Source organism: Passer domesticus, chromosome 4 (assembly GCF_036417665.1).
Source record: "Passer domesticus isolate bPasDom1 chromosome 4, bPasDom1.hap1, whole genome shotgun sequence".
In the NCBI taxonomy this organism is placed as follows: domain Eukaryota; kingdom Metazoa; phylum Chordata; class Aves; order Passeriformes; family Passeridae; genus Passer; species Passer domesticus.
The window spans coordinates 19374411-19390615 of NC_087477.1; the positions used below are offsets into that span (position 1 = coordinate 19374411).

Below are 16205 nucleotides of genomic sequence, written 5' to 3' on the forward strand. Positions count from 1 at the left end.
AATTTGAAAGAGTGGAGGGCTGTAGATTTGCATGGGAATTGCACTGCACTGAGGTGTTGGGGAAACAGCCTGGTAAAGGCAGAAGTGCTTCCTGGAATGCAAGCCAGCTTTCTTCAAAAGAATCCAGAGAAGAATATTGATTTATTTTTGTCATATGATTGGGTATTTGTCAAAAATATGACAGGTGAAGGATAAACGTGGGGCAAGGCAATGAGAGTGAACACTTCACCTGCTGGCCTCTGCAGCTGCTCCATGTCCCTTTAGTGAGCTGGACAAAAACACCACCCCAGTCCATCCACAGCTCTGGCTGCCTTTCAGGAATGCCCCTTTCACTTCCCACGGGCTTGAATCTTCCCTCTCTTCCCTTGCAGATAGTGGAAAAAATCCTTGCACTGCTGATGGTTTCACTGTCTGGTTCATCACCTCTCAGGAACTGATGGGCCTTGGTGAAGGGCATAGCTGTGTATCCAACATCCTTTCCCATGCCTTTTAGGTCCATTTATTCCAACCTTGACTGTGTCTTAAGACAGTGGTCTGTAACTGCCCACTTTGCAAGTCTTGGACCTTGTCTAAAAATTCTCCCATGTGCCTGCTGAAGAATTTTTAGGTTTGTCTTTATTTCTTCTGTTAACAAATAGCTGTACAAACACTTCAAAATGTTACCCTGTCTAAAACCAGATTTTTATCATGCTCAAAATACTGGATTCTAAACAGCTTTCTAAAATGGAAGATTCAAGCTGGCTCTTGGTTCCTGTTGGAGAGCAGATAATGTTTTCCTACACTGAGCAGCAGTAGCCTGTCTGTGTTTTAACAGGGATTTGGATTTCTGTGGGAGATAAAGCATTAGAATGGATGCACGAGTTTGTATTCGTGGCTGCAGCCTTTGCTTGAGGCACTGCTGAGGTGACAAATGACACTCCCTGGGAGAGGACACTTCAGAGTAGCTAAGGATCTCCTCCTGACAACTCCCACAGCTACACCAGGCTCGATCTGTCACCTCAAGAGCTTTCTTCTCTGCTGTCTTCAGCCTCTGTGCTTTTGGGATTTCAGGTAAACAACCCTTCACCTGGCACACAGGTTGTGTCAAAGCAAGCTTAGACCCAAGCTGTGAGCACCTGTTACGAAACATTCACCTTTAGCCATAAATCAAAAGCCAGGAGAAGGATTTGCTTTCCATCTGTAAGCAAGTCTGCAAGGCCAGAGTTACATTATTGCTGATGTTTAGGGGGAAAGGAATAAATAGCCAAATATTTTGCACTGTTCCATACAGAGGAATAGTACCTCTTCCTAGAGGAAATAAAACCCCACCAACTCTTACTGTGTTGTCAAACAGAATATTGTCCAAGAGACTCAAATAAAGCCTTTGACAGCAGACAGTAAAATCAAATTGATTCTGCAGGAAGAAAAAAAAAGTTAGAAAATAGATCAGGACTGAGATATTTAAAGTGAAACAACATCCATAGCAGAATGCCAAACTGATTTTATATGCTATGTCCAAGTCTGAATGATGGAAAATTTAAGCCTTAGTCAAGGAAAAGTAGATCTAGCTCAAAAAAAAGATACAAACAAGTACAAGCATGTGAGATAATTCTGTAGTCCTTACTGGAAATTCAAAATGTTCAGATCAACTAACAACACGGTACTTTTTTTTCCTCTTTAAACCAAGGAGGTTTGAAAATACATCTACTGCCAAAATGAAGCATTTTTGGGAAATGGTGTACAAAATGAGGCAGAAGTGTCAAAACAAATGATGACTAAAACTAATTTAACACCAAGTCTAGCCTAGGAAAACAAGTCATATATGAAACTGGAAATTCATTTTGTTTCTAAAGATGAGACATTCTTCCATCAAGACCCTCATGTTGCTTAAACAAAATTTACCACAGTATCAGCATGCCTGTCATTTCATCTAACAGTGAATTTTGACCAAGAGATTGACACAAATGTTCCAAGGTTGAACGCCTCCATCAAATTTTTATAATTGCACTGAAGTTTGGATGGATCTGATGTTATGCTAAATTATGCTGTGTGTCAACTTTTTATAAATATGAAAGCTACAGTGTGCTTTAAAGCACTTTTTTAGGTTGTCAGCTTTAGATCACTAGTGACTGTGTATGTAGGATGGATGAGGTTAATTTAATTAAATTTAAATTTAATAGACATTAATTCTATGCAATGTTCTGCTGCCATGGACAAGTTTTGTATTCTTCAGTTACCATTAAGGTGCTTCAAACCAAAACTCACCTTTTACCCATCTTGTTGTTCAGCTAATCCTGAAAGCTAAAATTTAAGTATTGTCCTCCTAAAGCAATTTTAAAACAACAGAACTACACGTCATTTCACTGTGATTAAGCTTCACTGCCTTTCTGATAGCAAGGGAAAGGAAAAGACTGCACTTGGGCTAGTAAGTCACAGCAGATACAAAACCACTCTCCCTTCAAAAGTTACCTTTCTTGCAGCAGTAGGAAGTTAGATACAAGCATGAGGAGTAGCTAATGCTACAGCTGCACTGAGTGAGAGCAGAGAAACTCAGAGCAAGGGTCAGGAACTTCCAGCTATGACTCTCTACAGTAGAAGCTGTAACACATACATGTATTTTCATGTGGAAGCCTGGGGACAAACACCTATCCGATTGTCCTAAGGGATGGTTGGGCAAGCTGCCTTTTCCTGTTCCACAGCCAGACAAACTGGGTGCCGTGACGAGGTGCAACAGCTGTGCAATAGCTAAAAGTGAAAGGCATACTGTAAATGTACTGTAAAACCTTTCATAGTGAGACTTACCTAAAAGAAAAAAATTCCCTAGCGAAGCATCCAGATATAGAACTGGTGTTTAATTACTCCCAGCCCCTGTCCTGTGCAAGGAAGCTTTTATTTATCCTGTTGGTTCCCCCTGCTCCATCTAAGCCACATATTTCTGTGGTTAGTTACAGCAGCATGCCCAGCATTTCAGCAGAGTTAGATGATTAGCAGACACTCAATCCCAGCCTGGACACTGCACCACTGCTCCGCTTATAAGGATGTGACTCAAACAGGAGCCAGTGCTCACTGAATTCACACCTCCCAGGCGTGTCCAGCCTCTACAGGAGCCTGCAAACACTTCTATAGAGAAACAGCTCCATTTCTGTTACTTCTTCCAGGCCAAAACAATTCTATTTCAAGGCTAGATATGAAAAAGAGTTCACTCTGCCTTCCAGGACATGTGAGTTACACACGATTCCACAGAGGAGTTTTTGTTTATTTGTTTCATTTACATCAACATGAATCTCTTTCACTCAAATAGGAATAAAAAAAAGTAATCATCCCTCGAATTTCAGTTTACGGTTCAACAGAATGTATATATACAAACTGTTACTGTAGACTTAACACAGCTGAAATCTGCAACCAGAGGTACACACATAACCCATGAGGCTGCTGTTCTTGTCCTGTTAATGCCATGTGACATATTCCTTATATGTTGCACTCAGTTACTACAATGCTTTATTTGTATCACTTTCCCCCCCACTCCCCACCATAAATTCACTGGCATAAGTTTAGTCTCTTAAATACAGCTTACCTGAGTAAGTCTTCGAGATTCCTCAACAGCTGGGACTTGAAAGGGAAAAAAAATCCACCAGGACAAAGAGCAGTGGCTGCTTCATCTATCCAAGACTTCTCCCCCTTTTTATTGCATCATATTCCAGCTCTGCTTACCAGCTTCTACACAAAGTCTGACAGCACATGTGGTATTGTACATGCTTTATTAAAATGGTACTCGTATTTACAATATCTGCAGAAACAATCCCTCCCAAGTCTTGCATTCAGACAGACACACACACAGACACACGCGCGCAACGCCCCTTCACTCTACGGGGGTGTGAAGGCTATGCTCCCAAAAGTTAGGCAGCTTCTGGAAGAGGAGGAAGGGAGACTTTTTTTGTGTGTTTGTAATTCCTTAAAAAGAAGCATGGGAGTATGCATTTGGCCATCACAATGCTAATTTAAGTATATGTAGTATTAACATATGGCAGTAACACTGAGTGCTCCTCTTTTACATTCTATACACAGAATGACATCAAGGTTTTCCAGTCAACAGAACATTGCAATTCAGTCTCACTGCTGCTTGTAGTGACTATGAAACCGCAATTTGGGGGCTGTCCCTTAAAACAATTCAAGTCTATGTAAGCGAAATAAGGCACAATTAATATTTGATTTGATTTAGAGGATGGGAAAAAGGGGGAGAGGCAGGCTTCAGATAATAGTTGTTGTAGAAGAAACTTATTTTACCCAATTCTTTTGAGAAAAGGATGAATTTTATCCCCATCCTAATCTACGTGGACTTCTCTTAGAGAACTGAAGGATTCTGCCGGGCTACTAACGCCCACACACAAAACAAAACTGGAAATTCACATTTTTAACACCGGCTTCAGTAGTCTCACCTACTGATGCTGATGTGGATGAACACATCTTTCTTTTAATGCTGAAGGAGAAGACACACACGAAACAAGATTCAAACCTTCCTCTGAGCTTGAAGAGTCACGTCTTTTAGAGAGCTTGTAAGGTACACTAGTTGAAGGCTTCAGCTTACTGATAAAAAGGAATAGCATTTTTGCCTTTAAATCCCTGGCCCCTCTTCACTAACGAAGCCTAACCAGACATTACAAATAAACTGCAACAAAAAATTTGGCAGCACAAAGAATGTCTAGTATTCAAATCTTCATTTGTGAGTATATTATTTTCCTTGTACAAAACCTGTTGAATGTTTTTTCGCAGCAGATGAACTGTACCCAAAGATGCAGGACATTCTGTGATGGGGAATAAGAGGTTGCAGTTCCGAAGGCCCCTGACTTTGGTTGTTTACAAAGTTCATTCCTGTTTAGTGTGATCCTTGGTATCTTCCTCATCTGTGTATTCTGATGGTTCTTCCCCTGGTTTTAGGAGTCTACCTACGTAGTCATATTTTTCTGAAAGAGATTTATGATTCCATTACAATTAAATACAGCTGCATTTGCTTGCTAGTCCATACTACTACAAATTCACTTTTTCTCCGACACACTACAGTTCTAAATCTCAATCACTGAAACTGATGGTAATTTAGCAGCAAGCTCAGCCTCCCAAAGCAATCTTTCTGCCATTATTTTCTCTAACTGTGAGTACTTTGTGTCCATTCTCCTCCAGCTGATCAGGCAAGATTTATCATCCAAGGACTAAAAACCAACCCTCTTCAATCCTTCAGCCTGTTTTGATTTCAATTAGTGTGAAAAATGATTCCCCCTCCCTCCAGAGGCATAATTCCTCATTTGTCAGAAATTATTTTAAAACAAACTCATTCAACCCTTCATGTTAAAACAACTCTTAGTCCTAAAGATAATTCCATGGCATCCAAAGCCAACAACCTCGAGCAGGAGTTCCACCAGCTAAGCAGATGAGATTTGGGAGAAATGAAATGTATAAAACTAAAAGTTTATAAAAGCTATATTGACATGGAGTGAAAGACTCTGTGGAAGAAAGGCCTGAAATCCCTGGTCTGGTCCTAACAGTTACACTGCACACAGATTAGAGGGGACCTCGCTGCAGTCTACACCTCCCTTATGAGGGGACAAGGAGGGGCAGACACTTTGCTGTGGTGACCCTCAGGTCGTGTCAGGGGCGGGTTAGGCTGGGTATTAGAAGAAGGTTCTTCACCCAGAGGGTGGCTGGGCACTGGCATAGGCTCTCCAGGGTCACAGCACCAGCCTGACAGATTTCAAGCAGTGTTTGGGCAATGCTCTCAGGCACAGAGTGGGATTTTTGGGGATGGTTCTGTGCAGAGCTAAGAGCTGAAATCAATGATCCTTGGGGGTCCCTTCCAACTCAGCATATTCTGTCATAGTATTACTGTCAACACCTCTTTAAAAACTTCCCCAAGCCCAAATCAGTCATTTTTATTAAAAGCATTTCCTTAAGCTGATAATTTCAGAATTTACCTTTAAATTGCATTTCCCACTCTCTTACACTTTCCATCTGTACAGCATTTAAGTCCGATAGGTCATCATATTCATCTCTGAGTGCATCTTTATCTAGACAGAAAGTTGCTAGTCCCCTGGAGGCATCTCTGCCAGCAAATATTCCATATGGACCCTCTGAAAACAAAAAGACAAAATTGATACCTTCACATCTTTGTTTATGGTAACCAAAGCTCAGTTCTTTATGTAGTCTGCCAAAGCCATACATTAAACTTCTGCAGTGATGGGAACAGCAGCACTTTCAATGCCATGGCTGTTTGACATTCAACAGCACTGCAATTCAATCTTTAATATCACTAGGAGATAAGTCTGCTGAGAGAAGCAGAACCAGGAAAATAGCTTTGAAGGGATATCTGGAAAAATCCCTGTCAGTTGATGCAAGCCAGTTGATGCAAATTCCAAAGGGACCAGAGGCTGGAATTCAAAAGAAATACACTAATATTAAGCAACACATTGAATATTTACAAGTCAGATATGAACAGAAGCAAACTGCATAGACATCTTAATTAGAAATCCATTATTATAAATAAATAGAACTTAAGAGGGCTAATTAATGATTTCACTTCACTTACAGAATCACAAGAACTTTCTGTATCTTTTGTGACACTTCTTACTTCTGAGGAAATCACCTCACTGCTTTTGGGAAGCAGATCACCTATACCCCTAGCCTGTAATGCTCTTGAAACCAGCACAAATTGTCACATTAGGAATATAAAGCAACTGCTTCCTCTGTGCTTTTTGACCAATGCAAAGCAGAACAAATATCCCAATAGAATTTTGAGCAATGACTGTGAAATAAATATTATTACCGAGAGAAACTGATGGTTTACAAACCAACAATTTGCAGGGTAATTAACTAAAAGAACTTTAGGCATATTGTTATCATAAGATTTTCTCGACCTAAAACCAAATACCTTAAATTCTGATCAATTAAAAAACCCCAAACCAATACAAAAAAACCAAAAAAATGAAACAATATAACTTAAAATTTTTCTGCATTAACTGCAGCAGCCTAGCACCAGAGACACCCAAGGCTTGCCACAGAGTGCTCCCTACGTGGGGGTGAACAGGCCAGAACCCTTCTCTGGCTTACCTCTCAACAGTGGCCATCAGACTGAAGAAAAGGCAGCACCCATGGGCAAGAATGATCACAATCAAGTGGCAACACACTGTCCTTCAGCCCCTCTACTGCCTGCTGGAGCACCTCAGACCTCTTCTGCAGCAGGATGAACCATGGGGAATCATTCTGAAAGGCTGGTTCCTCCCAGGCCGCTTGCTGCAGCCACCACACCTATCTGCTCCTGCTGGGCATTGACTCCAGGGCTGGGACACAGGCTGGAAGCAGCAGGCACAATTCCTGAAGCAGGGAACCTGAGCACCATATGGATCAGAAGAAACGATGTCCTCAACAGAACTGGTGTTGTCTCTCCACCCCAGAGTGCTTGGCATTGTAAGCTGCTTAGAGTCAAACCTGAGAACAGAAGGTTGTCCTGTGTGCCAAAGACAATTCCCTTCTCTCTCTGGAAATCAACCAACTGATTTCAAAGTACAATTTCACAAGAAGTAGGTATTAGAGAATGAACTACCAGCTGGAAGTTTGCACTGTACCAGTCTGACCCTATTGATGAACAGCATCTCTGTGCTCATCCTTTCAGGTATTTAGCTCCAAGAACGGCACTCATGAGAACTACCTCAGGAATCAGGGACTACAGGTACAGTACTTCAGGGAAACAAAGCCAAGAGGGCTACCTTTCCTATCTGCATCCTCAGTTAGGTATTTATTTGCAAAGCAAGATTTAGAGACTGAAATCAATCCTATACCAATGCACTCCATGTGCTTGGTCACTTCCACAGGACAGGCTAAGAGGCAGCAATGACCATCATCTGCAACACAACAGTTTCTTCAAGCAAAAAGTCCTGCTTCAAGCAAAACTCAATGACTGCTCATTCAAATGATCTTGTTTTTGATGTTCTAAATGAAGAACATGGGAGCTAAAAACAGAACTCAGAAACACCACAATTAGTAAATCCTTAAAGGCAATTAGAAATTGTTACGTAGTGACTCCACTAACAGTATTCTGTCCCCATTTTTTTCCTTCTCTGAAGTGTTTCAAGCAAATATGTCCATAACTCCTACTACTGGCACAAGGTGCTTTCCAAACTCTGGCTAATCAGAGTAGCACCCTGCTACCCTTCCCTTCTACCCTGCATTTAGTGGTTTATAGAATTTCACAGCACCAGCTGAAGATGCCACCTCTTGGTCCACCAGCTTGATTCCAATTATTTATATTAGAAGGAGAATTATATTTTTCTGTATCAAGCACTGAACATTCTTAAAACTCAGTAACACACTTAATTAAAAGCATGAAAATTTTCAGAATACATGCAAAATTTCTGCAAGTATCTAATCTCAGATGCTATTATACCAAGGATTTATTCTTTCCTAAAACTGAATTTGAACTTTAAGATTCCAGAATGTTTATTGCAGAAGTATTCAGAAGTCACAGAGGACTCATCAAGCCACGTCCAGGCACTCAGTGGAATGCTAACTTGTAAAAACCAACCTTTGGACTCGGCAGACAGCATTTTAAATTCCAGCTCTGCAAATGTGACTTAGAAATGTGTTCTATTCTTTAATCCTATACTAAAAGGTAAATATTGAATTGTGATTATTAGCAAATGGTGCAAGCTTGGCTTCACCTTGGTTCCTAAAGCAGAAGTTCAGCAATCTCAGTACGAGCAAGATCTACTTCAAGATTTAAAGCTTCAATTTAGGTGCTTCTACACAGAGTTTAACTACAGTATTTTATATTAATACAAAACATACAGGTCTGGGGTTCTGCTCTAACCCCTAGTCTATTACTCACTTCTATATAAAAAACTGGTGCAACAGTCTGAAAAAGCTATTTTGCATATCAGATTTCACTGCACTTGGGGATGTCTCCAGGAAGGTGCCAGCACATAAAATCCCAGGGAGAAAATATCTTTCAGGAACATGATTGAGGTGGAGACATCAGTGCAATCCTAGACACACTCCCACGGAGTTCTTTCATGGCCTGATGCAATTTACTCTGCAGGCCCTACCCACAGGTCTTCTTTCCTTTCCTTTTGTCTGCCCACCTATTTAGCCTGGCTCCTGCTGTAAATAATTGATTGCAGCATGACAGGACAGACACGCTGAAGAGAGGGCAGGAACAGTGGCTTGTAGCACAGGTATGTAAACCAAAGCAACTTTCTGGGACCATATCACAAAATTTCAGTGTTTTTTTTTTTTGTTTTGTTTTGCTGTATCCCCAAATTAGCCATTTCACAGTCAAATATATATTTAAAAAATTCCTCTCCCACTCCTATTTGGGATAGTGCAACAACAGGAGTCAGGGAAGCGTAAAAACCAATTAAAACACATCTGCTACACGTTACTTGGTTACATGGAGGTACTAGGCTTCCATAAAGGAAAGCTGCTCCTTGAAGAATGCTTTTATTCCCATCACAGCTTTCACATTTAAAGCCCTCTGTTCCAGAGCCTTTGTTTATTTTAGCCCTGAGACCAGCTATCAAGCCCACATATTTGCCTGCCTATCTCCACATCTGTACCTCCACGTTCATACACTGCATTTCCCTTGTATAAAGTCCTCATCCACCTTACAACTCCACCTTGTATAAAGTACACCCTTCTCCAAGCTACAACACATGCAAAACATCGCTACCCACCACCTGCAGAGCTTCACTTCCTTTCAGAATCCAGTCAAGAACTTAGCAGCCTTGATGAACTTGACATCCTGTTCAGCCTGACATTCGTCTTTATTCACAATAAACTGGGTACCTTGAGAATTGGTAAAGTCAAAGCCTCTTCAGACAATAAAAATACATTCAAGATTTCTGCATCTCCTAGCACAGGTTTGGTTCTCTAATGAAGATTTAATTTCTCTTTGCAGACAAGGAAAAAATCTATTCAACCTAAAGCAACATATTAAAAATTTTGAACCATGAAGTTTTTATTTGGAAGCACTGCTTCTAGTCACTTCCTCCAAAAAACAGGGTAAACTGGATCTTGGAACAACACACATTTCAATTTTCAGCCAGTTTGGCCAACAGTTCCCCCAGCAAAATCTAAGCTGGATCCACCTTCAGAGTATATTCCTGGTTGCCAAAAGCTCCCTGACCATGTCAGTTTGGTAGCAGCTTTGTGGAACATCCCAGACTATTGCTCCAACACCAGCAACGTTGTACACTGAACTTTGGATGGCTCCAAGGGGCAGCACGGGGAATACACCACAGACAGCCACATGTGGACTTTAGAGCTAATGAAGTGATAGGTGAGCTAAGAATTGTGGTCGTTTTCACAAGGCCCATGTGATCTCTCTACAGAAGGCACACAGGTTAACAAGGTTCAGTTTTAAACCAGCAGCTTTGATTTCTTTAACTAGTCAGAAAGCACTTGAAAGCAATCACCAAACGTGCATTGTGGGCTCTGTACAGCTACTGGAAACAAACCCCAGTTTTGCCTGAAGTTTAGATACTCATGGACAACACATGTTAATCTGCAGACAAGAATAAGGACTAATGTCCCCTTTAATGTGAGTCAGGGCAAAGAGAGACAGGCTACAAAATTATTAACAACTACATTATTCTATGACTTTGCTTACTTTTTCCACTCCAAACTGAAGTGAAACATTCACTGGCTGTTTCAAATTTTCTGTCAGAATCCTGACACGTGTTTGCTCAGTGTTGCATCTTTCATGAGAGAATGAAAAAGCTCAAAGTTAGACTAAGCCATTTGGAGATGTAGCTTGAAAGCAGAAGGTTTCTAATAACATTTATCAAGGTGACATAATTTTAACTTTACTGCTCCAGATTTACATGAAAGGGAAGATGTGGGTCAATTTTAAGTTACAACTTGCATGGAAAGTATGTGTTCTTAGGAGACCAATCCACATGCTAAATGGGAACTCTACAGATGTGAAGTCTACATGCTAAGATGGAACTGCCCAGAAACAGGGGTCTAAACTTGACTCCTCAGGCACAAGGCCAGAGAGCCTCACTCTTTTGCTTACTTGCTTTTAATTCTGTGAAAAAAAAAAAAAAAGTGCAAGAATCAATGACCCAATTTCTACCAAAGGGGCAAACAACAAGCACTGGTAAGAGAGCCCACAGGCTAGCAGTCAGGAGCTTTCTAGAAGACAGTTGCATTCTTGAGCAGGACCTGGATTCAACATCTTGGTTCAGTGAGAAATGCTCTGACCACCAGTTTATTTCCTAATAAGACAAGCAAAGCTGGCCAGGTTTTTTCATTCAGCGAGGGCGATGCTGCTGTGAAATGGACTTAACATCTACATGTCAGTAACAATTCATATTAACTAACTAACAATTCATGTGATGTCACTATCACATTCCATATTATCTTGCTTTGAGCACACCTGCTTGATCAGGTCCCTCAAATATCAGGTGACTCAATGATGTCAGAGGTTTTTTCCAGCGTAATGAATTCTGTGACTGGAACATGACTGGTTTAAATAGGAGCTAGGAATTTGTACAGACCTCTTATGAAACACACAGGTGTTCGATTTTAAGAGATATACTGAGGTTGTGAAAAAGAAAATTAAAAAACAAGAAAGAGAGAGCTGACAGACACACAGAGGAGGAGGCAGTGCTCATCTTCCTGCACAAAACCACTTTACTGCTCTCCATGAACATGGCCTGGAGGCTCAGAACCACCTCTACCCTGGTAGTAAAGGCACTACTCCCTTTAACCAGAAGTATGGAAACAATCTCTCACCAATATTGTGTATACACCTTTTAGTTTTATTGCTTTTAGCTGGAACTCCACTTCTCTGTCCAGAAAAGCTATTTCTCTGAAAAGCTGAATCCCAGGGTGAGAGACACTTCCACTACACAGACAACCAAAGAGGTGACAAACATCAGAACCACTGAGAAGACCTTTCTCACTTTACAGAAAACACTTCTTTCCCCCAGTCCTATCCTCTGCACTTATCTGTAACCCCTCAGCCTGTTGTGCTCTTAAGATAAGGCCACCCTTAACAGTGTTCTCCAAATACAACATATGTAAAGTCCCTCCTGCAACATTTCACTCTAACCATACCCTTGGAAAGGATGTATGGAAAAGCACCATTGCCATGTGGTCAGCAGAGACACTGTGAAATTTATGGCACTGACTTCCAAAGAAAGTCAACAGCATCAGATTATTTTTATGCAAATTACTGGAAAAAATGACGTCTGTTTATTACAATGAAATAAAGGCAGTTTTTCCTTCATGGAAAATGAACTATGATGGAATGTTTTTGTGGAAGGAACTACTACTATCTAATCTATTCTTCTTCATGACATCATGAAAGACAAGTGGAATGAGAGATGAGTTGACAGTGACAACATACTGCAGTGAAGGAAAGTCGGGAAATTGATTTTTTTAAGATCATGAAACATTAAGAAATAGAAGTGACGTGAATAGTTGCATACTCAGGGTTGCACATAATCTTGCTTTGTCATGCTCAAAGATGTGTATTTTTCATAAATGTACAATGTATTTAGTAAGCTAATCAAAACCTGTTTATGTCATTACCTTGGCATGCAAATTTAACTGCTAAATATTAAGATTTGCTGACATAAAGTATACTAACTCTTACAATGCTCTTCTACTGACAAATACACAACCAGAAACCTCAATGCAAACAAACACACAAAGTTCAATGTTACAGTAAATGAAAAGTAAAAGACTGCCACTCATTTTAAGATATAAAAACAACACAGCACACACAGAAAGTATTAATGACTAAGCCCTAAGTCATGAGATGTGATTACAGATGGGAAATCATCCCAACAGAGGTTCTCTGACTGTCTGCTTATGAGATATTTTTAATAATGTACCACTAATTGTTTACTGTATTTCTTTTGGAGTTTGTGGATGATAAAGGGAAAGGCAATTAATTAGATTTGATAATCAGTCAAAGCATTCTAGGTCACTTATTCATCTGTGCACAAGCAGAGGTGGAATTTAATACACCTAAGTGAAGTCTTGAAAGAAATGGTGTATTTGCAGGACAGAGCAGCATTTCAGAAAATAACTTGAAAGGTAAGTTTTAAATTCAGAGTTCAATGTAAGCAAAATGGTTTCTGGAGGCACAGATGGTTATATGTGCAGTGTAGCCTTTTTTTACTCTTAGCTAAAATACATTAAGAGATACCAGAGACTAACAGGATACCAATGAGATAAACTGTAGAAGGCTTAAAGACAACATAACAAAAACAAAACAAAACAAAAAACAATTAAAAAAAACCCAAAAAAAACAACACAAACCTGGGAAACATTTGGATTAAATGTTCAAGAAAATGAAGTTTTCAGTCATGGCTGTTTGAAAGTAGGGCTTCCACTCTGCCATTATTTAAAAATACCTTCACTGTATGTATATAAAGGGCTCTTCCATGAAATGGACCAAAGTATAACAGGATTCGCTGGATGGAAACTTAAAACCAGGAGAACTCTAAATAAAATCAGAAGTTTGGTGGAATGGAATGGAATTTAATGGAATCTCAATTGTTGGACAAAAATCTGGACTAGATGACAATTTTGTGCGTTTTAAACTTTCTGCTCTAAGTAGAAAAAAAGAGGAACACCTTGGCATCCAAACTCACTGGAGGAGGAAAAGCAGACCTTGCTATGAAGACACGAGAAGCCACCTGAGGCAGCCACGTCCTCCAGCATTCACTGCAGACTTGCTGAAGATTGACAGTGAGCCCTCAGCAACTGCTTCCACTGCACTCAAAGCTGAAGCACTCTCTCTTCACATCAGCACCTCAACAATCTACTAAAAGCTCACAGTCAGAGCCTGAAATGTCAGCAAAGCCAAAGTCCTCAGCTCTTTCTTCTGTAAAAATGTGGCCATGCTTTGTTGGTATGCTTTGCACTTCCCTTGCCACACTCTGGTATGAGACATAAAATTTCCATGAGAACTGCTGTGGACATCTGGATACTCTGGCTGAAGCCTTTCTGAAAAGATCTCAACCAGCTGTAGGAGACTTTTCCACTTGAACTCTTCTCAGGTTTTTAAGGCTGCAAACTATCTACTAGTGTTCTTCTTTTCAGCCACTAAACAGTTGCAAGAAAAAATTCCCTGATATGTATCCAAAGAGGGAAACCACATCAGCAGGATTCAGAAATCATCATGTCTGGCAGAGAATGCACAGCTGATGATGCATATGGCTGAGCTTTACATGCAACATCCCAAGTTACAGATCTGACAGACAAAAACGATGCCACTCCTGTTAGAAAAAGGCAATCTTTCACTACAGGGACAAAAAAAATAAAAAAGCCTTTGTCCCCCTTGATGAAAAGCTAGAAGCACTGCTTTTAAGGAAACCAGCAGCTACCAGTTATCAAAAAGCAGACTGATGTCCTAGAACATTAAGTTTTAGCTTCCTCACAATAACAGGCCTCCAAAGGTTGACAGTGTGAACCACTGATGGTATCTGGAGAGGAGAGCCTAACAATTAACTCAAGTTTGACACACAAAAGGGAAAAAGTCAATGTTCAGATCAGGGTTCAGTATTATTTCACAGAGCACTCTGCCAGCTTACTGCTGTTTCAAGTGTCATGCAGCATGTGTATTACCTGCATTTTATGTCAGCACACAGGTCTCAGCTTAAAAACCCCTAAATAAGAGAGACAAAAGAACTAGCCTGATTAAGTGTCACGAAAGCTGCAGCTCACCAGGCTGCATTTTCTCAGCTTTACTGGTTAATAAACAACATCAAGCATGGCAAGGTACTTCAGATTCCACCGTGAACTTTCACAGTACCCAGCCAAAAAAAGCATTTCAATTCAACTACAGCAGGTTCACTTTCTGCAACTGGTATCACAAACTTGGAGCATAAAGTAGTTACAAAATTCTAGCCCGGTTCAACCACAGAACTGCCTGTCCCTTCCCCGCCAAGAACCAAAGGCTTGTAACATGCCAGCTTTGTATTTTTCTTTTTGTAACCTCAATTATTAAATAATAATAAATGATTACTTAACATGAACTATTTCCTGGGGGAGCGGGAAATATCCTCTCTCTCCTCCACCCCTCTCACAAGGAAGATTGCCACGGTTATTATGAAAACTCCTGCATAGTTTGATTAGAGCAAGTTTCCCAAACCACCATTGTTTAAAGAAGAAAATTATCAGCAGTCATAAGCCTCATTTCCTTTGGCATCAGTCGTGAACACAGTGCTCACCAGTAAGTTTACCCACCTCATCATTAAGAATGCTGTTTATCACGAGAAAGTGTGCTGCAGTTTCACAGTGTACAAGGTGAATACAAAACCAGAACATTTCTCTGAAGCCCGTTTTTCTGAACCTTCGAATACACATTTCCTCTCCGGAGAGGAGTGCTGGCTGTTTACAAGATTGGCTTGATTTCTGCACTCTTCCCAACAGTAGCAACATATTCATCCCAGAGCTCTCCTTGCCTATCTTTATCCTGACTAAAAGTCACACTCTACATGGCATTTACACCTAAATAAATAACCAGCTGCTTGGGTTCCTCTCCTGAGCCGTAAGCGCTAGAACGAAGAAAGCACTGCTCAGCTGCGCTTGGGAAACCTACTAGAAGAGACAGAAGGGGAAAGAAAAGGAAAAAAAAAAAAAAAAAAGAATTAACCACGGCAGATCCGAATGAAGGCATCTGGGAAAATGACGGCTGCCTGAGGAGAGCCCGGACCCGCTGAGCATCACCAGTGTACCACGGCCGGCGGGTCCCGGGCCGGACCGCCCCCATCATCATCCCCCCGCCGTCTCACCGGGCCCGTAGAACTTGCTGCCTTTGGTCACGTCGAAGACTTTGCCGTTAACAGCCAGCAGGATGCGAGGATTGCGAGCGCCGTCGAACTCGCGCAGCTGCTCCAGGGAGAAATCCCGGCGCTTCATGCGCGGCAGCGCGGCGGCCTCGCCCTGCCGGGCCGCGCCCCCCGGCCCGCTCCGCGCCCCCCAGCGCAGGTACAGCCGGTAGGCCGCCAGCAGCGCCAGGGCCAGCAGCCCCACGCTCAGCAGCACCTCGCCGCCCGCCAGGGCCGCGCCGCCCGCCCGGCCCTCCTCAGTCCTGAGCCGCGCCTGCCCATCGTCCGCCATCGCTGCCCGGACAGCGCGCGCCCGCCCGCCCGCCGGGGACACGCCCGCCCGCCGCCACGCCCCCGCGCGCCGCCCCCCCCGCTTCCCATTGGCCGCCGGCCCCG

General features: G+C 41.7%; 1 protein-coding gene across 1 annotated transcript; it reads right to left on the reverse strand.

Annotated features, from left to right (window-relative positions):
• Positions 1-3720: 3720 nt before the first annotated feature.
• Positions 3721-16156, reverse strand: PGRMC2 (progesterone receptor membrane component 2). Its single transcript, XM_064416459.1, has 3 exons — positions 15774-16156; positions 5943-6098; positions 3721-4940 (listed from the first exon to the last, which is right to left on the reverse strand). Exons 1-3 carry the CDS (start codon positions 16099-16101, stop codon positions 4843-4845), a joined length of 582 nt encoding a protein of 193 aa, XP_064272529.1. The 5' UTR covers positions 16102-16156; the 3' UTR covers positions 3721-4842.
• Between the last annotated feature and the right edge of the window lie 49 nt (positions 16157-16205).